Source organism: Danio rerio, chromosome 15 (assembly GCF_052040795.2).
Source record: "Danio rerio strain M-AB ecotype USA chromosome 15, GRCz13ab, whole genome shotgun sequence".
Lineage (NCBI taxonomy): Eukaryota > Metazoa > Chordata > Actinopteri > Cypriniformes > Danionidae > Danio > Danio rerio.
Window position 1 is genome coordinate 38,105,986 of NC_141035.1, and position 24,236 is coordinate 38,130,221.

A 24,236-nucleotide genomic window follows, 5' to 3' on the forward strand; every position below is an offset into this window, starting at 1 on the left:
GTCCCACGGCGATTAAATTAAAAGGAGATGACTGTCATTTATCTTTTAATCGTGGCACCATATAGGTTAATTAACTCAATAAAACTGCAATATTTCTAAATTTTACTGTCTCTATAATTCAGGTTCTCTAGATTTACGGAAGTTACAAGGTACGAAGTGCATAGATGTTTGGAGTGTAGTTAAATGTTAATATTGTTTTACTCTAAATAACTCATAATATTTATGAAATATTTCTAGGCTGAATTTATAGTAAATAAAATTTCTAGGCTGAATTTATAGTAAATTTATAGTAAATAAAATGTAGTAATTTGCAGAAAATTACATTTGGTCAAAATGGCAGATGTTTTGATTCTAGAGTTAACGTTATTTCAAAAAGAGCCTATTGATTAAACACTTCTTGAAAAAATTGGTAGTCTTAAAATCAATACTACAAAACAATTATTTAAATGATAGCTACAGTAATAAAAAAAACATTTGAATACATAGAATGAACATTATTATAGTAGGCTATAATGAAATCGGTTTTAATTGGATCAGTTAGTTTGTATTCTGGAAGTATAGTAAAGTATAACCGCGATGTTGCATGGTTTATCTGTATTCCCCCGATGGCCCCATACAGCGGCAGATTGTATGTGTGTGCGCGCGCGTGTGTGTGCGTCGAAAGGAAGAGCGCTGAGCGATTGTCCAGTCCGTCTCAGTCTGTGCCCAGTTGAGGACAGCAGCTCCAGGACTCTATGATGCTCGATTTTATCAGTTTGCAAAAAGAAATCTTTTAGTGCTTTTCCAAATATATTAAGCACACTCGTATAATGAAGTGATCGGACCCTTTAAACTGGACAGCGGGCCCCTGGAACCTGCTCGGACGAGTGTTGCTGCATGTGGATGCTGTAAACGATGAGCTGCTCCGGGGCTCTCCTGCTCTGCTGTGGGATGATAATGATGATCGGGGCAGCATCACTGGACCTCCAGCCTGACATGTGAGGAACTTTACTTTTAGTAGCTATACTAGATTTATTTCTAATCAAGTGTCGTGTTCTCCAGATCGCATTTGAACAAAGCTTTATAAGAAAGTTCACTTCAACATGTAGGCTAGTCTACTGTAAAAATGCTGGCTTCCACACAATTCATTCATGTTGTCGCAACACAAATCGATTAAGTTAAGGTAATTATTTTGACAATTCAAGTGGATTAACAACAAAACAATTAGTTTGTCCGAATTATTATTAGGCCTATTATTATTTTTAAATAAGCAGTTTGAATAAGCAGCTATTTTCTTGTTAGAGTGTGTTGGGTTATCGGAGCATAATCAAAGAAAATAATATAATGTACTATAAGAATAATAATGAATTTGATTAACTCCTTAGCTAACTTTTTACAATACATTTTTTGTCTAAAACTAAACTCTGACAAACTAATCATTATTGTCAATGTCTAGTGTAAACTCAAAACTGGGGTCGACAGTTAAGGGGTTAATGTAGTCTAGACGTCTTAACATTTAGGAAACATTTTTACATTTTTATATTTTATATTTCCATATAGGACATCCTATATATGAACATTTTTGTTTGTTCATGAATTGCTACTTGAAGAAGTACTTTAATTACGGCTGAAAAGGAGAATTTACTGTCGTGTGATAACTGAACGAAATTAAAATATTATGAAATGTTTATCTGTGATCAGTAGGCTATCCTCAGTCAGCTTTGTTCTATTCAACGCAATGAATTTAATTACTTTTTAAGCTAATACAATTAACAATAATTATTACTAAAAATATATATATATATTATTTTGGTGTCTATTTACTTAATAAGATAAGTCATACTATAGCGAAAGATGTGAAACCGAAGATTAATTTTATTGTTCCTGTAGTGATTTAACGGCCCTATAGGTGTCGCGTGTCGCTAAAAGCGGGATTCATTTTTTATTAAATATTTGAGATATTAAAGGTTTTGTAACTTTTTTTGTTGCTAAAAATCAACACGATCTATTTAATGAGCCTCTACATCAAAAGTCTATCTATGATTATATTTTAGCAGTTTTAGACATGTTTGGTCGATCTCTGCTGCATGACCTGTGACCTGTCATATGTACAGTATTTGTCATCTAAAAAGTTATTCAGTAAGAACAAAGAAGCCAGCAAATTTATTTATTTATTTTAACATTTTTTATTTATTTCATTTTTTTTGGCTTAGTCCCTTTATTCATCCGGGGTCACCACAGCACACTGAACCACCAACTTATCCAGCAAATGTTTTACGCAGCGGATGCTTTTCCAGCTGCAACCCATCTCTTGGAAATTATTTATTTATTTATTTATTTATTTATTTATTTATTTATTTATTTATTTATTTATTTGTTCGTTTATTTGGTTATTTGTCTATTTATTTATTTATTTGTTTGTTTGTTTGTTTGTTTGGTTATTTGTCTATTTATTTATTTATTTATTTTTCATTTATTTATTTAATAAAGGGATAGTTCAGGCCAAAATGAAAATTGTCATTATTTACTCACCCTTGTTCAAAACCCGTTTGATTTTCTTTAATTTTGTTGAACATAAAAGAAGAATTTTGGAAACCGGTAACCATTGACTTCCATAGTGTTTCCTGCTATGGAAGTCAATGGTTACTGGTTTCCAGCATTCTTCAAAATATCTTAATATGTGTTCAGCAGAAAAAAGAAACCCAAAGTTGTATATCTTGAGGCAGAGTAAATGGTGAAAGGGTTGACATGGTGGCTCATGGGTTAGAACTGTCACGTCAAAGCAAGAAGGTTGCTGGTTTGAGTCACGGCTGGGTTAGTTGGCATTTTTCTGTGGTTTTCATGTTGGGTTTTCCCCACAGTCCAAAGACATGCAGTACAGGTGAATTGAATGAACTAAATTGGCCGAGTGTATGTGTGTGCATGTATAAATGTATGGGAGTTTTGCTGGGATGGTTTGCAGCTGGAAGGGCATCTGATGTGTAAAACATATGCTGGATAAGTTGGCAGTTCATTCCGCTGTGGCAACCCCAGATTAATAAAGGGATTAAGCAGGAGGAAAATGAATGAATGAATAAATAGTGAATAGGTGAACCATTATTACGTGAGCTATACCTTGAACTGCTGTTCGACAAGAGTTGCATGCTTCAATTACTGTATATTCATGCAATAGCGATAATCAATTAATCAAGTTGATTCTGTAAACATGTGATTTACATTTGTACATGCAAATACATTCACTTGCTTTGTATTGTCTCAAATGGACTAGACCTGAAAGAATTCAGACCGTGACAGAGGCTAGGGTCTTTGACACACTGACTGGAGGGCTGATCCGGCGTGTGGCTGCGCCGTATATCTGTGAGCCCCTATAATGAACTCAGGATGTGCTGTATTAAGCCCAGATGCTCATAGAGGAAGCAACCCGTGCGAGAACATGATGACCCTCAGAGCCCAGACTCACCACACTCACACAGTCAAAATACTGAAATCAAGAGCCTGAATGTCACAGATGGATTACAGCAAATCATTCTTCAGTAGTTCTGATGTGTTTATAAAGCTGAAATGCATTCTCAGCGATATTCAAGATACTCTTTCGAGAGCTTTGAGAAAGATTTATGCCAACTACTTTAACCACTCCTGACCGATGAGGAGGTATAAGCTGAGTGTTTATGTGCTTAGCTGGTTCAGAGACAAAATGACCTCTAAAAGTGATCTAATTAGAAAAAAAACGTATACCTTTGGACAGGGGCGGCGCTAGGGGGGAAAGTTAGGACGATTATAAGGTTCCACATGTAACGGAGGCCAGCTAGTGTGTGCTGTGCAGGTAAACCTCACTCCTCTGACCTCTAAAAGGTGCTCTGGCGACAGACGCTAGAGGCCATGGTCTTTAGCCTCCTTGTTAAAGCACCCGACTCCCATGCGGAAGGTTGCCGGTGCGAAACCAGCTCGGAGCGGGTTGGGTGGCGTAGAGCCGGCGGGGTTACACACACAATTAGGGGGGCCCCAGAAACATTATCAAAGCCCCCCTCACCCCGCTCTTCACTTTCATAGAACTTAAAGCATACACTCACAGGCCACTTTATTAGGTACACCTGTCCAACTGCTCGTTAACACGTATTTCTTATCAGCCAATGACATGGCAGCAACTCAATGCATTTAAGATCATCTTGGTCAAGACGATCGACTGCAGTTTGAACCGAGCATCAGAATGGGGAAGAAAGTTGATTTTGTACGTGTGGTCTACAATTCGCACAGGCTCACCAAAATTGCACAATAGAAGATCAGAAAAACGTTGCCTGGTTTGTTGAGTCTTGACTTCTGCTGTGACATTCGGATGGTAGAGAAAGAGTTTGGCATCAACATCATGAAAGCATGGATCCATCCTGCCTTGTATTATTGGTTCAGGCTGGTAGTTTAATGGTGTGCGTGATATTTTCTTGGCACACTTTGGGCCCATTAGTACCAACTGAGCATCGTGTCAAAGCAACAGCCTACCTGAGTATTGTTGTTGACCATGTCCATCCCTTTATGACCACAGTGTACCCATCTTCTGAAGGCTAATTCCAGCAGGAGAACGTGCCATGTCCTAAACTGCGAATCATCTCAGACTGGTTTCTTGAACATGACACTGAGTTCACTGTAATAAGGTGCTAAGGTATGTTAGATTCTAAGGGGTTGCTAGAGTACTGTGGTTTGTTGCCATAGATATATACATTAGATGTCGCCTGGCCTATTGTTGTCTATTGGACGGAATGCGTCAATAGCGCCGCCATCTTGGTACAGGGTAGCGCTCCTTTGAAATGAATGCGGGACCAAGGTACAGTGGAGGACTGTGGCCATTCAAAGCCAGAGATATACACATATACACATATATCTGTGATCGGGAGTTTTCCTGAATGTTAGTATGTCATTTTTTTTTCTAATTACGAAAATTATAATTTTACATCACTTTTCTACATTGATGGATCAGTGACCGCATGGGCATTCCTGACAAAAAGCTTGTGTTTGTGTGTACAGAAATGTACTATTCACCCTCCCTGTTAAATTTGATCTAATCATGTCCTGAAACATAGCTCCTCTCCTGCTTTCACTTCTCATACTGACGGAGGGAGCGATTCGTTTGTGAATGAGTCCCCCGAACGACTCTTTCACTAGCCGACAATAATACAAGTTTCAGGCAGCGCAGCATCTCGTTGTTGTATTTATTTTGCGTTGTTTGCTGATTTTATTCAACAAAACTAGCATAAGCCGAGTGTTTAGTGTGAATTGGAGCTGCTTTGCCGTATGGTAAATGCAGTAAGTGACTGTTATCATCAATAACGTTACCTGATTAGCACAAAGTTCAGAACATACAAAAACAGAAAAAAACTTAATATTACCTATGAAATGTTCTGCCTTTGAGCTTTGTTTTCTTTGTTTGCCTGTTACTACACCCGTACACAGTGCTAAAGTCCAGCATCTTCACGTAATAACACTGTCTTGACTAGTGCGGTCAAATGACATTTGTCCTGGGAGCACTGTGCCAATGTGGCAGCGCTATTGACGCATGCTCAGGGTCCCTATGCGATATCTAGTGTATATATCTATGGTTTGTTGCCAGGGTGTTGCTAAGTTATTGTGTGTGGTTGTTAAGGTAAGCCGGGTGTTTGCTAGGACATTGCTTGACAGTTTCTACAGTAATTTAGGTGGTTGCTAGGGTGCTACCACGGTATTGCAGGTGGTTTCTAAGATAAAATGGGTGGTTGCTAGTACATTACTTAACAGTTGCTAGTGTAATTTTGGTGGTTGCTAGGCAGATGCTTATGTATTCTGTAAGGTTGCAAGGGTGTTGCATTTAGTGCAACTTAAACTTACTTATTTAGCAAAGTGGTTCTATATTTCTAACAATCTTATATTATTTATGATTATTATTAGCTGCATAAAACGACAGAAGTTTGTGATAACCCCCCTCACCTCAGTTTAATATAATAATAGTAACTCAGATAAATGTGTGTTTTGGTCTAACAGATTGTTTCCAACTCATGGTTCAGCGTGTTCCTGGAGGATCAAACTTTACAAGCTGTGGGAACATTTGGTCAGCATCTAAAAATGAGCTCTTTCCGCAGCCTCAGGATCTAAGAGGAAGACAGCATAATCAAAGTTGAACTCATTTTAAATTTGTACACAGCCTTGTAATTACAAAACACGTTGTCAAGACTCGATTAGTTTTGCATGTGCACTTTTACTTTAACAAGCCACATTCTTGTTTGATTATTAAAAGTGCTCAATAATTCCCAAACATGCATTACACTTGTACAGTTAATTTATCACAGTATAGACAACATGCATATCAGTATTCACATTCTGCTTATATGTCAGCTAGTGTGCACACATGCATGAAACTTTCCAATTATTGTTTTTAACATGTGAACTAGACGGATAGTTATGACATCCCCCCTGCCATGCTCTGATGTGGATTTAGTCTTTTATTTGCATGTTGAAGCATACATGCACTGTAAAACCCAACAGTCAACTTTATCAAATGAAATAAGTGTGGCTAACTCAAAATTGACTGCAAGTTAATTCTACTCATTTGAAATGAGCATTTTGAACAGTGTTGAAGGTAATAAGTTAGTTAAATACCTCTTTATGTCAACTTAAATGGAGTAAGTTCACAGTACTCATATAGATTAGTTCAACTCAAATGGTTTGTAGCAATTGGTTTCCTCAAACAATTTGAGTTGCCTTAACGTATTGGGTTTTTCAGTGCTCAGTTGGTCTTGAGTTCTCTTCATTTGTTGTGTTTTATTGCTCATATTGCTTCGTTTACTCAGATGGATTAAGTTCACAGTACTCATTAGGATTAGTTTTTGAACTTAAATGGTTTGTTGCAATCGGTTTCCTCAAATGGTTTGAGTTGCCTTAACTTTTTGGGTTTTACAGTGTGCTTTCATGATATTACTTGCATGCAATTGATTTACTATTGATAGTTTTTTTTATTATGCTGTATTAAAATATGCTATTTAAAATAACTCCCCAGAATTAGTCTGTGGAGTTTAATTTCTACAATATACGGAAATATTCTTTATGCTGTAAATGCTACCGTTTTCTTTTTGATAGAAAGAAAAATGCATCCGTTCTGTACATCTCTTTAAATGCAAATGAGCTGCTATTCCCCGCCTCTTTTCTAAAAGAAGTTGGAGTCTTTACAGCTCCTGACATGGTTACTCCAGCAGCTAATAAAGCAACTATTTGTTCTTAATTATCATCTATATCTCTCATTTTAGGTTTTATAGAAAGTTTTTTTCATTGCAAACCCTGTGTTTCATGTCTCTTCTTTCATGTCAGCTCTCCGATAAAAAGATTGTGATGTCAAAAACAAGTAATTGATATAAATAATAAGTTATACTTTATCTGACAACATAAACAATTGTGTCCATATTAGAGCTGTGAAAAAGCTTATATGAATGCGTCTTTTTGGAATGGAGTTTGCGCATTCAGCAAAATTATAAAGTTCACAAATCTGAAAAAATATAACTGGGCCACTTTAATGTGGTTTGGTTTCACAGCATGCCACTTTCCAATAATCCATGCAACATTACATAACCAAAGTGAGAGAGACCAAAATGTTCCACCACCTCTTTGGGACAGATGTCTGTAATGTGTGTTAAAGGCACAGCTCAGCCAAAATGAACAATTCTGCATCGATTACTGCCACCCAAGTGCTTCAATATTTGAATGAATGTCTTTCTTCTGTTGTACACAAAATAAGATATACTGCAGAATATTAGAAAAAAAGAAGCCATTGACACCCATAGTAAAAACTATAGAAGTTAATAGTTGATTTTCCAACATTCTTCAGTATATCTTATTTTGTGTATAACAGAAGAAAGAAATCCAAACAGGCTTTTAACACATTATTAGGTGTTAACTAAGAGATGTACATCACCTAAGATTTTTGTGAGTTTAGTTAAATAAACTAATGTGAACTATAAGTGGATGATTTTTACAGTATTAACGTGCAATAGCTCTAAAATAGTCATCACTTTCAATCACTATTTTAGCAGGCCAGATTAGCATGTGAAAGTGTTAATTTTTTAACTATTAAGCTAATTAACCAATGTAATCTCCAACCATTTGGCACTGTCAAAAACAATGAGAATATTCACTCTAAAATTACATCATTGAATATTTTGAAGTACCAATGACATCAGTTTTGCACTCTTATTGTAATGATGCATTGATATATTGAATATAGGAACTAATTGTGGACATTCCTCAGGCCGAACGTGTGTGAGGAGCAGGAGATGTCTATGCTGGGAGTGAAGCAGCCGTGTGTTCAGGCGTTTACAAGGTTGGTGAAGGTGTGGAGGCAGGGCTGCTCGTCTCAGCGCTGGTGCGTGGGCTACGAGAGGAGGTGAGACACACTCAACAATTATTGACATAGTGGCTGTTACCAACTGATGTCCATATGCTTAATACTGACTTAATATGGGAACACGGGTGACAAAAACAGTATTTAGTCATGGGTAAATTTTGTGGAATAGCAAAAAATTGCCAAAAATCATTGGAATATTAATTCTAAATTATAAATTAATATATAAGCTGTTTAGTAATATTCTAACAGTGCAGTATACGATTATTAGCCAAAATTCTAGATTATTAGCCCTCTTGTGAATGTCTTTTCTCTCTTTCAAATATTTGTGTAGAGTAATGAAGTTTGCCCTGCACACTCATGGTTTTTAAAGAAACTTCTTCGGTGCGTCAATCTTGTCAATGTTCTTATTCAAAAAAATCATGATTCGCACTCATCAAGTAATTGCTTCGTAATGTTTTTATTTTTACAATCTTCGGGCGATTCAAAAACACAAACGTTTCGGCACAATGCCTTCCTCAGTGTGTGATAATCCTCTTACTCCACCCTTTTATCCCATATAGTCAATTAAACTGTGTCATTAGTTAGAAGGCCACTCGATGATCTCATTTTCATTTTAGTATTCCATGATTATCCACATAAGGACTATTTACCTTCATTTTTAAAACATTATTTCACAGGGAAATAGCAAATCAATTATCATAATTTGCCAAGTGTACATCAATACAATGAAAATCCGACAGTCCATAACATTAAAAAATACATGTGACATCACTCGATGATTAAAGACAATCTTAACTTCACCTCAACACGCATAACTAACCACACAAGAAATATTTAACCTCACCTTAAAAAACATTATTTCACAGGAAAATAGCATATTTACATCAATACAATGAAATTCCGACAGTCCAAAACATTCAAAAATACATTTGTTATATTGTGTCAATCATCTAGACGGCTATTCAATGATTACCAAGAGTTTCTTTTTCTTTTCAGCGTATCATAATCAACCACACGAGAAATACCTTTACTCTCAAAAACATTATTTTGTAGGAAAATAGCATATCGATTATCATCATTCCCTTTTTCATGTCTACGTCAATACAGTGAAATTCCAACAGTTCAAAAACATAAAAAAATCTATTTTCATCTCGTTATTTGTGTCACTACAACTTCAAAATCCATGATTCCTAATATCATAGCTAAACAACAAACTGTTAAAGAACCACAGAAAGGTTCAACTGAACTTCATTCATTCCTCTTGGTGTGTGATTTTAATTTATGAATCCAGAATGCTTCTCTTTCTTTCAAATATTTCCCAAATGATGTTTAACAGAGCAAGAAATTTTTCACAGTAATGTTCATTGCTAATCTCCGAATAACTTTTAAAGGCACCCTGAGATTTCAGATTTTCAAATTGTTACATCATACTAAATCTTTGTTCTATATTCATAAACTAAATCTGATACTGATCAAAAAGCTACTCAAAGAGATAGTCGATAGTTGAACAGAAACCATGCCATTATTTATAATCACATGTCCTAAACCTACTGGAGTTTGTTTCTTCTGGAGATATTTTGAAGAATGTTCGATACCAGCTATGACTGTCAATGAGTAGTTTACAACATTGTTCAAAATATCTTTGTATTCAAGAAACTCAAGTGTGAATAAAAGGTTAGCACTTTTTAAGTTTTGGGCGGTGAAAAAGTTGATTTTATCCTGTATGTAAAAGGGACAATTTAGACAATTCCGAAAGAGACATTTTTCAGCTGAATGAGTAAAATTAATAACAAGAATTAGCTTAAATAAACTAAATAAATACAATATACAGTACACCACCATATGGAGTAGAAAGTAAAATGTAGTATGTACCACATCGGGATTAGCATTAGAAAGACGGCAAACCTCTTGACTAGAATTGCTTTTTTTAAAAATACTTTTATTTTAAGATTTTTTAAGTACAACAGAAAAAAACAGACAAACAATATTGTCTCAGAATATACAGACTTTGCAGGTAATTATAATATTAATTGCCGTACATGTGGGCTCAGCTGTTGGAGATACAAATGTTACACAATATGTAGACATCAAAAAGTCATGTAAGGTAGTGTGCCAGTCAGTTTTCATGCGGGGTGTTGTATTTAGAATGAGCCCGTTTCAGGTTTAAGTATACAAGAAAGGGTTCTCAGGTAGCAAAGAATTTTCCATTAGAAATGATCCTGATAAATCTGAGCTTTCCAAATGGATAACGAAGGCATTTCCGTTAACCAGGTTCGAAAAGAAGGAGGTAAAGGAGATTTCCAGTTTTTTAGTATTAGCCGCTTGGCCACAGTCAAGCCTAGAGTAAGGGCTTAATGGATTTGTTTTGGAAGAGTGAGGGAGTGTTCTGAAATAGCAAGCTCTGTGTCCGGCTGGAGGGACTAGAATTGCTTGATTGACAGTTGAATTATTTAACATTTGACAGTTTCTTTTTTACACATTTTGAAAAGTTTTTTTTTTTTAATCAAGAAGTTAAGAGGTTTAAAGGTGCCATATACTGCATTGGTTTAATACGTTAAATAGTTTTCTGATATATACATAGTAGAGTAAGTTTATGGGTTCGGTAAGTTTAAAAAAAATCTCCAGAAATGGTTTTATAAGCTTTTTTATATAAGTTTTATCATTACTCCATAAAATACCAATAGAAGCAGAAAGTCCATGATTGACCATATATGGTTCTGGCGTTAATATTAATGAGCTTCGCCCTGACCTGCTGCTCTTACAGACATGCACAGACATGCACAGACATGCACAAACACAAACACAAACACAAACACACACACACACACACACACACACACACACACACACACACACACACACACACACACACACACACACACACACACACACACACACACAAATATAAACCCAATCAGAGTAATGTTAACCTATTTTGCTCACCAGATCTGTTGTGGATAAAGGCTAAATTATAATTAAATTTGACAAAAGAGAGTGATAGAGATGTAACACATTGTATCTTTAAGCTGAAAAAAAAACCCAGCAAGAAATTAACATCAATAACTGCACGAACAGATGACAGTTTAGCTGAGTGATTTGACATGATTTAGTAGTCTACATATGTTCCTGGCAGGTGTGTTGAAGCAAGTTGGAGCTAAACTAAGCAGGACACCAGAACTCCAGAACTGAGTTTTGACACCTCTGCCTTATTTGGATAAATTTGTAATCTGTAAATCCTGCATTTTTCGCCCTGAGGCGAGTTTGAAACATGTCTTATACTGTGATTGCCCAGTAACACACAGCAAACCATATGAGGCTCACATTTTCAAAATAAATGTCCCACATACATAGTAAGAGAAATATACTATTAAAATAACTAAGGGAGGAAAAGGATGACTGTATTACTATAAAACATTTGGCTCATCAAATGCAGTCTGAGGCACTCATTTGAATGATTTCGGAGGTTTTTTATAATCTCTGAGCGACATATGAGTAGAGTTTTCTTGATCAAGTCTGGATGAACGACCTAAAGTAGGCATATATGCAAATGCGAGTCTCGTCACAGTTTGTTTTGTCTTCTGATTGGCCTGTTGTCCACCAAGATTTTACACTCATGGAATTTACACGAGAACGAGGAAACAGTGGTGTCTGAGGCTCACTGTATGGCCATTTCCACATACTGATCTCGTATACCCAGATTTTCATTATAGGGCACCTTTAACATTCAGCCATGTAATTCCTATTCCAGTAACAAGCCTATGTTATTTCCGAAGATCAGAAACAATAATTGTCTTCTGGTGTCTTCAAATATTTTCATCCATTTCTGCTAAATATTGTGTTTAATCAATTTCAGCATTGTTTATATCTCATTTGTCATATTCAAGCAATGTCTTTCTGTATAATGAAATAGTTTTTTCTATTTCTGAATCTACTTCTCCATCTGTCTGTCTCAGGACAGGGTATTATACAGTGTATAAACAGGCATACAACATGGAGATGCAGACCGTCTTCAGGTGCTGCCCAGGATGGATGCAGAGAGGAGAAGAGAGAGGCTGTTTGCACAGTGAGCATCATTTTCATTTTCTTTGTTCATAATTTGGATGCAGAGTAGACCTGAGTGATGTCTTATCTACAGGAGTGTGTTCCTCTGGTACCTGTTTTAATGGTGGGAAGTGCTCTGAGACCAGCGATCACCTATGTCAGTGTCCAGAAGGGTTTGAGGGAACGCGTTGTCAATATGGTGAGTCAATATCTGCATATTTGAGGTTGAAATTTGACACGAGTCTGACTTAAACTATGTAAAAAATGATTGCGCCAATTAGTTATCACCACTTTATATTTCAACCCAAGCTCATTCTGAAAACGTAGTCCCGCGGACGTTTCTGGAGATAGCGGAATACGTCCCGGGGGGTACGTACGGCTGCGTTTATTTTTTTCAAGCGAACGCTGCGGGGCGGTGTGATGCTGTTCCATTTTACGCTTGCCGTACCTCTTTGTGGAGGGCTTCCCCGCTGCAACCCGTTTGTCCACTCAGCTCACCGTGTATGTCGGCAGGCTCGAGATGTAGAGAGGAGTCGACCACGGTGACCGGTTTTGAGTCCGGGGAAGAGCGGTTCCAGCAATCAGGTAAGACAAAAACAGAATCCCAAAAATTAAGTGAACGAGTTTCGTGACAGGGTGAGAACGCGGTAAAATCCGAAAACGCGGTAAAAAAAAAAGAAGCAGCTTTTATTTTTTTGGATGGCTTTTGTAGGAGGAGGAGGGCGGGTCGGCCGATTGGCCGGTCATGCAGTCAATCATCCGGTCAGTCAGACAGCGGCCTCTGGTGGGTTCATGCAAGAACAGCGCGGGCACGAACCGCACTCGCGAGAGGTGTCTGAGGTGCGAAAAAGCGCACAATAGTGGCCTTTCGTGGATTCGCGAAAACAAAAACTGCAGCCGTACGTACCCGCCGGGACGTATTCCGCGGTCTCCAGAAATGTCCGCGGGACTACGTTTCCACAATGAGCCTGGGTTGTTATATTTATAGTTGAATTAACTTACCTGGATTGAATGTGTTAACTTGTATATCAAAGTTTTACTTAACTGAACTTATTAGACTTAAAAAAAAAAGAGTCAGCTGATATATATACTGATATATATATATATATATATATATATATATATATATATATATATATATATATATATAAATGTACAAATGAAATATATATATATATATACAAATATATACAAATGAAAACAAATACATTTTTAATTTAATAAATCCACTTTAAAATTGCATTTGTATGCGTTTTGAAATTATATATATATATATATATATATATATATATATATATATATATATATATATATATATATATATATATATATATAATTTATTTATTTTAAGGTTGCACGAACACTTATTTCTTTTAAGTTGAAACAACATTTTTACAGTGCAGTATATGGATTCTGTGGTCATCTTGATCCAACTGAAGAGGTCAGGCTGTGTGTGTTTATGCATATGTGTTTGTTTATGTTGATGCATCTATTTATGAGAGCAGGGGTCACCACATTTGGTCCTGGAGGGCCGGTGTCCTGCAGAATTTGGTCTTAGGTATACTTGAAACTTCAAAGCATGTGTGTTGAGGCAAGTAGAAGCTAAACTCTGCAGGACTCTTTAAACTAAGTTTGGTGACCCCTGCGTTAGAGTCTTGTGCATTTCAGGGTGACGTTAAAGGGGTAGTTTACTCAGAAATAAACATTTGCTGTGAATTTAATTTACTCCCTTTAATTTACTCTTCAGGAAGTTTTTAACCTAAGACATGGTCTGTGGTAATTCATATAATAAAATCAATGGCAGAAAAGTGGTATATAATAATTCACATAATAAACTTCATTGACTAATGGCACATTTAAGGTATTATAAAACAACAACGACATATACAGGAAAAACATAATTAACACTCATTGTAGTATCAGTGATTTTCTGAATAAGTGAAGCAAATAATTGATGTATTTTGTTGTATTTTTGAGACATTTTTTAGACAGATTTCTTAGTAAATAAACAGCAAATGTTGATTTTGGGGTGAACTTTCACTTGAATTTGTGTCTAGAGAGCTTATTGTCCTGTAGTTTCTCCTTTGACACTTTCTCTTCAGCACCTGTGAGTGATTTTTACCAGGCAAACGCCACTTTAGTTTGTTCTCACTTGTTTACCCCCTCCCAGTTAGTTTTGACAGCAAACGTGAGGTTTTCACACTGTGACGTGTTGAATCAGGTGGAATGACAGTGCGTTGTTGCATCTAAAAATGCATACACTGTAAAAAGTGCAGGGTTCCAAACTATTCCTTCATGTCCCAACACAAACTGATTAAGTTAGCGTAATTGTTTTGACAAATCTAAGTGCATTGAACATGAAACAGTTAAGCTGCCCCTCCAAAAAAACTCAAGAATTGTGTTGTTTCAGCTTATTTCAAATAAGTAGTTTGAACAAGCGGCAAAAATTATATTTTGAGTGTACACAGGGAAAAATGCTGGCTTCACAATTCTGTTATGTTGTCCCAGCACAAATTGATTAAGTTAACTTAACTCCTTTCTACAAATTGAAGTGGATCGAACATAAAACAATTTACACAGCAAAAATAATATTTTGAGTGTACTTCCATACTATAGGGGCGTCAAAATTAATTGTTTCTTCGGTGCTCCGCAACACAGACAATTCGGTAACACTTTACAATTAGGTTCATTAGTTAATGCATTTACTAACATGAACTAATCATGAACAACACATGTACAGCATTTATTAATCATAATTGAACGTTTACTAATGCATTATTAACATCCAAGTCCATGCTTGTTAACATTAGTTAATGCACCATGAGTTAACATGAACTAACAATGAACTACTGTATTTTCATTAACTAACGTTAACTAACATGAACAAATACAGTAGTAAATGTATTGTTCATTGTTTGTTCGTGTTAGTAAATGCATTAATTAACATTAACTAATGAACCTTATTGTAAAGTGTGACCGACAATTCTGTATCGGTTCAGTAATAATCATAACCGGTAGTGACGTCATTTATCTCATATGTAGCGGTATGTAGCGGTAGACTACTATGGCGAGGGAGGCGAGCGTGAGCACAAATTTTAGCATGTCAAAGTCAAATTTATGAATATAAAATATATTTTCCCAACAACGAAATTGTGGCTAGTAAAAATGGCGAGTGGCTAGTAATGTTGGAAATCTATTAGCCACATTGGCCGGTGATCAAAAAAGTTAATGTCAAGCCCTGTTTATATATAATAACTTATATTTGATTGTAACTTTAACTTAATTTGATTGTAATGCAATAATGTGCACCTTTTGTAAAGCTGCTTTGAAACAATAATTATTGTGAAAAATGTTATACAAACAAACCTGAACTGAATTGGAAAAAAAACTTAAAAACAGCTGAGTAAATGTGCCTTTGAGCACTGAAGCGACACAAACAAACCTATATGAATGAATTTGTTTGCATTTTTGACAGCAAACTTCTAAGTGTAGTCAGAGATTTAGTCAGCTTCCCTCCTGCTGCTTTGTGCTGAGATGGTAGTTTGTGCTCCTCAAATGCTTTCTCAGAGTTTCTAAAATTAAAATTCTCTTCTGCATGTCCGTAACACAGCAGGTTTGATGGCTAAACAGTGCGGCTGAGGAATGACTGTGATGAAAAATGTCTTTTCCATGTTGGAATGGTAAACCTATTAAGCTCATTTGACTAGAGTCTGTATATGTGTGCGTGTGGAAGAGTGTTTTTACAGGGCTCTCTTTCAAAATAGACCTATCGCTGCCACTGTAGTTCAGGACATGCTGTAGCTCCGCTGGCCTTTACTGTTGAACTCATTTCTTTCATTTAATGGCCACTGGTCACTTCCCAGTTCTCAGAGATAGAAAGCAGGGAACACTTTTCATAGAAGAAGAAAGTTAAAGGAAGAGTTTTTAGTTTGGTTCCAAACCTGTATGACTTTTACTAAAATGCATTTTAAGCAGAACATTCATGCATGCTACAATATAACTGATCATGTTTGTGTAAGCTCTGCTTTTAGGAATATGATTTTTTAATACCAATTATTGTGGCCTACAAAAAATGATCAATTAGCAAATTACTTTATTTAAATAAAGTTGTTTAGATGTTAGTATCAGCATCGTTAATTTTTAAGATGTCTATAAGTACTCAAAACAGTGAAAAAATGTGTGTTTTGAAGATATAAAACTGATATAAACTTGTAGACCTTGTAGTTTGTCACTTCCACTTGACCAATCAAACGCTCTCTAGTATCTAACATGATTCGCCCCCTTCAAGACACTTCTTGTATGCTTTTCATTTGATGCACTTGAGCTCAACCACTGTCACTGGCAGAGCTGTGATAAAAAGGAAATGCTAAAAGGGGAGGAGCTACACTGTGCCACCCTCTCTTCGTGTTTTGGTTGAGATTACGTCAAATATTGAATAAAAAGCATTTAATTTTAGGGGAAAAATACAAATATAAATAATGAAATCAATTAAATTTATCATATTTTTACTCATTTATTATTTAAATTATACCACTTTTTAAAAAAGGATCATTTACTTTTAATAAAAGAGATTAAAACGTTAGCTGGCTTTAGCTACCCAGAGGGCACTTTGATGTGAAAACAACATAAAAAAAACCAAGTAAAAACATGTTAAAATGCTATTATATTTAATACCAATTGACTACCTTGATGTCAAAACAACATTAAATTGACATCTAACATTAGCATCAAAAACATGTCAAAATGGAATAGTCCTGATTTTCATGCTAATGTTATATTTGATTTTTGGTAGTTCACATGCATTGTAGGGATACAAAATTTGGTTAACGCTTTAGTTTAAGTAACAATTCACACCATTTACTACTGGCCTATTACCTGCCTATTATTAGGATATTAACTGTTTATTAGCAGTTTTAAAGTATGATCTTATTTTACATCCATAATCCTACCCAATACCTCAACTCAACTATACTATTATTAAGCAGCTAATTAGTAGTTTATTGAGCTAAACGTTTTAATTAATGCTTAGTTAATAGCTTGAATTGTGAATTAAAATAAAGTATGAACAGCTTTTCTTATATTAGTGTCATCCCAGCAGGCACAAGATGTCAACATGACTTCAGATTGACGTTGTACCCCATCGGTATGGGACGTTGCATATTGTTTGAAAGTAAATATCGGGTTGATGTCAGAACTCAATGTCAGGCTGACGTCAATGTCCAAAGTCCAACCTAAAATTAACCAAATGTCAACGTCTAATGATGTTACAGCTTAACGTTGTGTGGACGTTACCACTATGACGTCTATCAGATGTTGGGTTTTGGTTGCTATACCTAATGAATAGATGTCAGTATTTGACGTCATTATGATATTGGTTTAAGAAGTTGGCTTGACGTTGGATTTTGGTCACTTTCCAAGACAACCTAAAATCAACCAAATATCAACGTCATTTGATGTCATTATTGGTCGTCAAAATAACATTGTCCTTAGATGCTGGCTAGACAATGAATTTTGGCCAGGACCTAAATTTAATTTAGTAATAATGTTTTATGACGTTGCGTGCCTGCTGGGATTATTCTTGGGGTCAAAAAGGGCATCAATGTTGTCAAATGAATATCAAAATGAACATAAAAGATTTTGATATTTAATCGATTTGCATTTTTTTTCAAAATATATAAATACACATTATGTAAACTAACCCTAACATACCATAAACACACACATGTGCTTTCAAACATTTAAATGTATGCATTATGACAGGATTTAGAGGAGAAAATGATTGCTTTTATTAGTTAATGAAGAGTAAAGCCTTTCCAGTAGATTTAAGTGTCAAATTTGTTTCCATTTTTCACAAATGCTTAGAAACAAGTTGAAATAGTTAAACTGAGACAAATGTTAACGTGTATATAAGATAAGTTGGTCTATAATAAGTTTAAAAAGGAAGAAAAAAAAAAAAACAGAATGTAAGATTTAAATCCCATTTGTCATTTTTCCTTCATACATCCTTGCAACATTCGACTAAACAACAGTGTCTTTCACTCGTGGGAAACAAGCTCTTCAATGTCCATTATACGACTACTTCCTTATTTACGGGTTTACAATGTGTGCTGAGTGGACAGTGTTTGAAGATGTGTCTGTGTGCATTGAGTGTGTTACATGCAGTTTGCCTGAGGGTTTCCTTTCCCCCCCTGTCTTGTTTGTCCTGCACTGGAGTAAAACGTTACAACCCCACGGAGAGTCCTGACTCTACATACTTCTCAGGACAAGTAGTGTATTGAAGAGTGCAGGAGTTCCTGATCCCTAAACAACGTATTTAGTCTCCCCTGTAAAGAGGGTCACATTTCTTAAATTCCTTACATGAACAAGCACAGACATTCTAGTTTCTACATTTACATTTACATTTACATTTAGTCATTTAGCAGACGCTTTTATCCAAAGTGACTTACAAATGAGGACAAGGAAGCAATTTACACAACTAAAAGAGCAACAATGAATAAGTGCTATAGGCAAGTTTCAGGTCTGTAAAGTCTAAGAAGGAAAGTATTAGTATTTTTATTTTTATTTCTTTTTTTAATACAGTTAGTGGTATATCCAGAGAGGCAATTGCAGATTAAGAAGTGAAGTGGAGACTAAATAGTTGAGTTTTTAGTCGTTTCTTGAAAACAGCGAGTGACTCTGCTGTTCTGATGCAGTTTGGGAGTTCATTCCACCAACTGGTCAGATTGAACGTGAGAGTTCGCGAAAGTGATTTCTTCCCTCTTTGGGATGGAACCACGAGGCGACGTTCATTCACAGAACGCAAGTTTCTGGAGGGCACATAGATCTGCAGCAGTAAGAGCAGATAAGAAGGAGCAAAGCCAGAAGTCGCTTTGTAGGAAAACATCAGAGCTTTAAATTTGATGCGAGCAGCAACTGGCAGCCAGTGCAAACAGATTTAGAGTTAGCTGGAAGCCCAGCTAGTAGAGAGTTGCAATAGTCCAGTTTGGAGAGAACAAAAGCTTGAACAAGGAGTTGAGCTGCATGTTCAGACAGGAAGGGTCGGATCTTTCTGATGTTATAGAGTGCGAATCTGCACGATCGAGCAGTTCTAGAAATGTGGTCAGAGAAGTTTAGTTGGTCATCAATCGTTACTCCAAGGCTTTTCACTATTTGGATGCAGTAATGGTTGCCCCATCCATCTGTATTGAAAAGTTATGGTGTAGAGTCGGGTTGACAGAAACTACAAGCATTTCCGTTTTTGCGAGTTTTTTTTTTTGCGAGTTTCTAGTCATTTCCGAATGATATAGCTCTGTTACTTTATGTAAACATTCATTCATTCATTCATTTTCTTTTCATGTTAGTCTTTTTATTAATTACGGGTTACCACAGCGGAATGAACCACCAACTTATCCAGCATATGTTTTACACAGCAGATGCCCTTCCAGCTGCAACCCATTACTGGGAAACACCCATACATTTCCATTCGCATACATACACCATAGACAATTTAGCTTACCCAATTCACCTATACCGCATGTTTTGGACTTGTGGGGGAAACCGAAGCACCTGGAGGAAACCCACGCCAACACTGGGAGAACATGCAAACTCCACACAGAAATGTTAACTGACCCAGCTGGGCCTCAAACCAGCGACCTTCTTGCTTTTCATATTAACATCTAAACATAAAATAATATTTAAATAAATTGTATCCATGATGAATGTAAGCGTGAGTGCAACAAAAAATGAAAAGTTCAGATGCAAAAACCTTGAATGTCATCTGATTTTAACTTCTAAAATGAGCATTTTTCTAAGCATTCAGTGTTTTTTCTAAGGATCATCACTTTAGATCTTATTAAAATAACATGATATTACTGAACCTATAGACAGGATTCCAGAGAAAAAATGTTAATCTTAGAAGAAAAGTTCAGATGCTACCTTTTTTTGGCCAGCCTGACCTAGTGACTTTTTATGAGCCGGCAGCTAGCTCTCTGCCACTCTCACATGTTGGCCCACTGAAGCTAAGCAGGGCTGCGCCCGGTCAATACCTGGATGGGAGACCACACTGGAAAGCTAGGTTGATGCCGGAGGTGATGCTAATGACACCAGTAACTTGTGGTCTGTGTGGGTCCTAACCCTCCAGTACATTGATGGGGACTCTATACTGCTCAATAAGGGCTGTCTTTCCAGTGAGACATTAAACCAAGGTCCTGACTCTCTGTGGTCGTTATGACCAGGATGTCCTTCGAAAAGGAGGGGTTTAACCTCTGTCCATCATACCCTTTTAACCATCCCCATATCATAAATGGCTTAATCACTCTGTCTACTCTCCACCAATCAGCTGGTGTATAGTGTGCAGTCTGGCGCAATATGGCTGCCATTGCGTCATCCCGATGGATGATGCACACTGTTGGTGGATTAGGAGATTGCCCCCAAAATGTGTGTAAAGTGCTTTGAGTGTCCTGAAAAGAGCTTTATAAATGTAAGGAATTATTATTATTATTATTATTATAAAACAACCCTAGGGACCACCTAGCAACCAATCAGCACTCTTAGGGCACACTCTATGCTATCCGTACCGTGCTCAGGCCTGTTTCCCGGATCGCTTGAGAAGTGTGAGCGCTCTGAATCAGGCTCAAGCGCGGTTCAGTTGGCCGGCCCTGGCCTGGTTGGAAGAGGTGTACCAGAGCGTGTTCAGAGGTGTTCACTTGGGCTTTGGTTCTGTACGCTTGTAGTGTGAGTGCAAAGTGCACCTGAGTTCGAAACTGAAGACGAGACGTGACTTTTAAGGGACTGTTTGATATGGATTTATTAACCATTCTTACTGTTCAATGAACGCAAACTGTTGTAGATCATTAAAGATGCAAACCCCTCACTGCACGACAGCTGCACCTTCAGCAAACCTCCTAATTCCTGCAGCATGAGGACTTTATGATTGTTTATGAGCGTCAATCTGTTCGGCGAAATATTTGACTGTTTGTCACTGCATTTAAAATGACTAAAGCAATATAACTAAAAGCAAGCGAGAACGCTTACTGAACTGCACATCATCGATGACGTAAGTGTGCTCAGGCCTGAATGCAATGTGAGTGCGGGACATTGGGGGAGATGGGACAGGGAACAAGCGTGCTTCGGCCCGGTTCAAGGCAACTGTACATAGTGTGAGTACGCCCTTAGTTTCTCATGTTTTTAAGAAACTGTAAGGATTCTCTAAAATATTGCTTTTATTCTGCCAGCATGGTTTTAATTATGTCAGCAGAAAAGAAATCGTAAGTAATCTTAGAGCCAGCAGAAGCTTCAAAGAAAGCTTTTCCTTCAGAATAACATGTCCTGATCAATCATGCACAATGAGTCCAGTAACATTTATTAAAAAAGAGTCCAAAGTGATTTCTGTTTATGTTTTATTTCATTTAATTCCTTTGAATTGGACAAATATGTGTATTAGTCAACATAGGTTCATTCTGAAAACGTAGCCCTATAAACGTTTCTGGAGATTGCGAATTATGTAGCCAGAAGAACGTATAGCTGCATTTCATCTTTCAAATGTACACTATAGGCCGGGAAGACACCGTTCCTTTTCTCGCTAACCAGCTGACTGCTTGCCTGCATGTGGACGGCTTTCCCGCTTTTACCAGTTCCTTTGGTAGCTCGACATGTACGCTGGCGGACTTGAAATGCAGAGCGGAGTTGACCACAATGACAGGGTTCAAGTCCAGTGAAGAACGGTACCAGAAATCAGCTAAGACAAAAACAGAATCCAAAAATTTAAATAAACAATAAACAACAGAGTGAGAACGTGGTAAAACCTGAAAAGTGGTAAAAATCAGGCTTTTCGTTTTCTGGATTGCTTTTCAAAACACTGTGGCTGGGTTTAGGGAAGGGGGTGGGTGGGTCAATCGGTGCTTTTCAAAATACTATTGGCTGGGTTTAGAAAAGGCTTGGTCAGTTGGTCAGTCAGTCCGTGAGTTAGTCAACAGCTGCATCTGGTGGATTTACGTGAGAAGAGCAGGTGCGAATGGCACTCGCGAGAGCAATTTGAGATCTCAAGAAGCCTCTGCTGGCCTCAGGCGGATTTGCGAAAACAAAAATGGCAAAAAACGTAGGTCCTGGGACGTATTTTGCTCTCTCCAGAAATGTATATAGAGGTACATAATCAGAATGAGCCTGGGTTGGAATTAGTCCTTACATACACCTGCCCATAATTCCTAAGAAATCAGGAAAAGGTACAAAAGAAATAAATTAAATGTGTTAACAGGAATAGATGTCAGAGTCGAGCAGCACGCTTTTTTATACCAGGTTTAAATGGCTCTAAAAAATGCAACGAATTGGACACCTTTAAAACATTATTCCAATGAGAATTTGAGAAGAAAATGAATCTAGCATCTCTTCTCAGCAGGAGATCTCTGCTGAGGGACAGAAAAACTAAATCCCGCTGTGGAGAAACATGAACCACTTGTGTGTGTGTGTGCGCGCTGGAATGTTCTGCTGCTTTTAACATAAAACCCTCATGGCCTATAAAGATATGTTATTGTATAGTATCAGCTGTCAATATTCAGTGTTGTGAAATATGAGTAGTTCCAGGAGATTTTATTGCTTATTATTGAGTCTTAATCAGTCCCTTCAGGATTTAGCATTTATAAAAAACAATATGATAAAAGTCATGACTACTAACATTTTCATGTTACTTTAACCCATTTTAATAAGTTGATCAAGTTTCAACTATTTTGTAAAATTCTGCAGTTAAACTTAATATTTTTAGTCAGTTATAGTTATATAAGTTGAGATGACTAGAAAAGTTCACTTGATTCAACTTAAAAAAATTAGGTTTCAAGAATGTTTTTACAGTGTATAAATACTGGGTTCCACACAATTGGTTTGTGTTGGGTCAACATGAAGGAATGAACCTAATTTATAACTTTGCAAATTTAAGCTGATTGTACATGAAACAATTAAGTTGTCTCGGAAAAAACTGAAGAATTTTGTTGTTTCAGCTCATTTTATGAACGTTTTTTTTGGCTGCACTGTATACAGCAAATAAGACTGATTGTCAAAGGTCAATTTCAAAACTTAAGGTATTATTTGCTTCAATTCTTACGATTTGTTGTGAAAATGCACAAAAATCTAGCAAATTTTGGATCTCTATTAATACTATAGAGAAAAAGCTTAATGCAAATTAAATTGAACTTTCATTTCCCTATGAACTCCGATAAAACTCTTAGGTAATTATATAAAAGAAGATAAAAATCTAAAATCACACAGAAGAGTACAATAAACTAATCATACCAAATTTGTAATAACTTCATATAACTAATTTCTTTCAAAGCACCTGTAAATGTATTATTTTGATTGATTACTGAAACATCCTGTTGGTAGCTGGATCCAGATCATCCATTAATTCTTTGCAGATGTTTTACACTCCCTTGCTGGTTGTTTGAAATGAAGCCATGCTTGAATGCAAGGCCTGGTATGGATATGTGTGTTTATGTAAGATAATATAAGGCCAAGTGCAATGATCTGTGGGATCTCTATACAACAGAAGACACGTGCCTCACATGTTGAAAGATGAGCAGATTGTGGCTGTATAAACAAAACTGTCCTCTATGATTAGTTCAAATAAATGAGAAAATTCTGTTATTATTTATGCACAATCCACTTGCATGTATGAATTACTTTCTTCTGCAGAACACATAACTAAAGGAAATAAAATTAATAAAATAAAATTAAATGAAGTAAATTAATAAAATAAAATTAAACAAAACTGTTGGCAACCAACCATATTAGACAAATAATAAAAAAAGAAACTGTATAAAAAAATCAAAATGTTGGCAACCAACCAACCTACCTGTTACGATAACCAGCGATCGTTCTCCGGAGATCGCTGGTT

At 36.5% G+C, this 24,236-nt stretch overlaps 1 protein-coding gene across 2 annotated transcripts in view; it reads left to right on the forward strand.

The window, feature by feature from the left end:
• Nucleotides 1–686: 686 nt before the first annotated feature.
• The window catches only part of egfem1 (EGF-like and EMI domain containing 1), a 119,410-nt gene continuing 95,860 nt past the window's right edge, over nucleotides 687–24,236 (forward strand). The window contains exons 1-4 of one of the 2 annotated variants that reach the window (XM_087283185.1): nucleotides 687–977; nucleotides 8,240–8,374; nucleotides 12,289–12,398; nucleotides 12,471–12,575. In XM_087283185.1, the coding sequence (XP_087139311.1) occupies nucleotides 895–977; nucleotides 8,240–8,374; nucleotides 12,289–12,398; nucleotides 12,471–12,575 (433 nt within the window). In that variant the 5' untranslated portion in view covers nucleotides 687–894. 2 annotated transcript variants of the gene reach the window in all.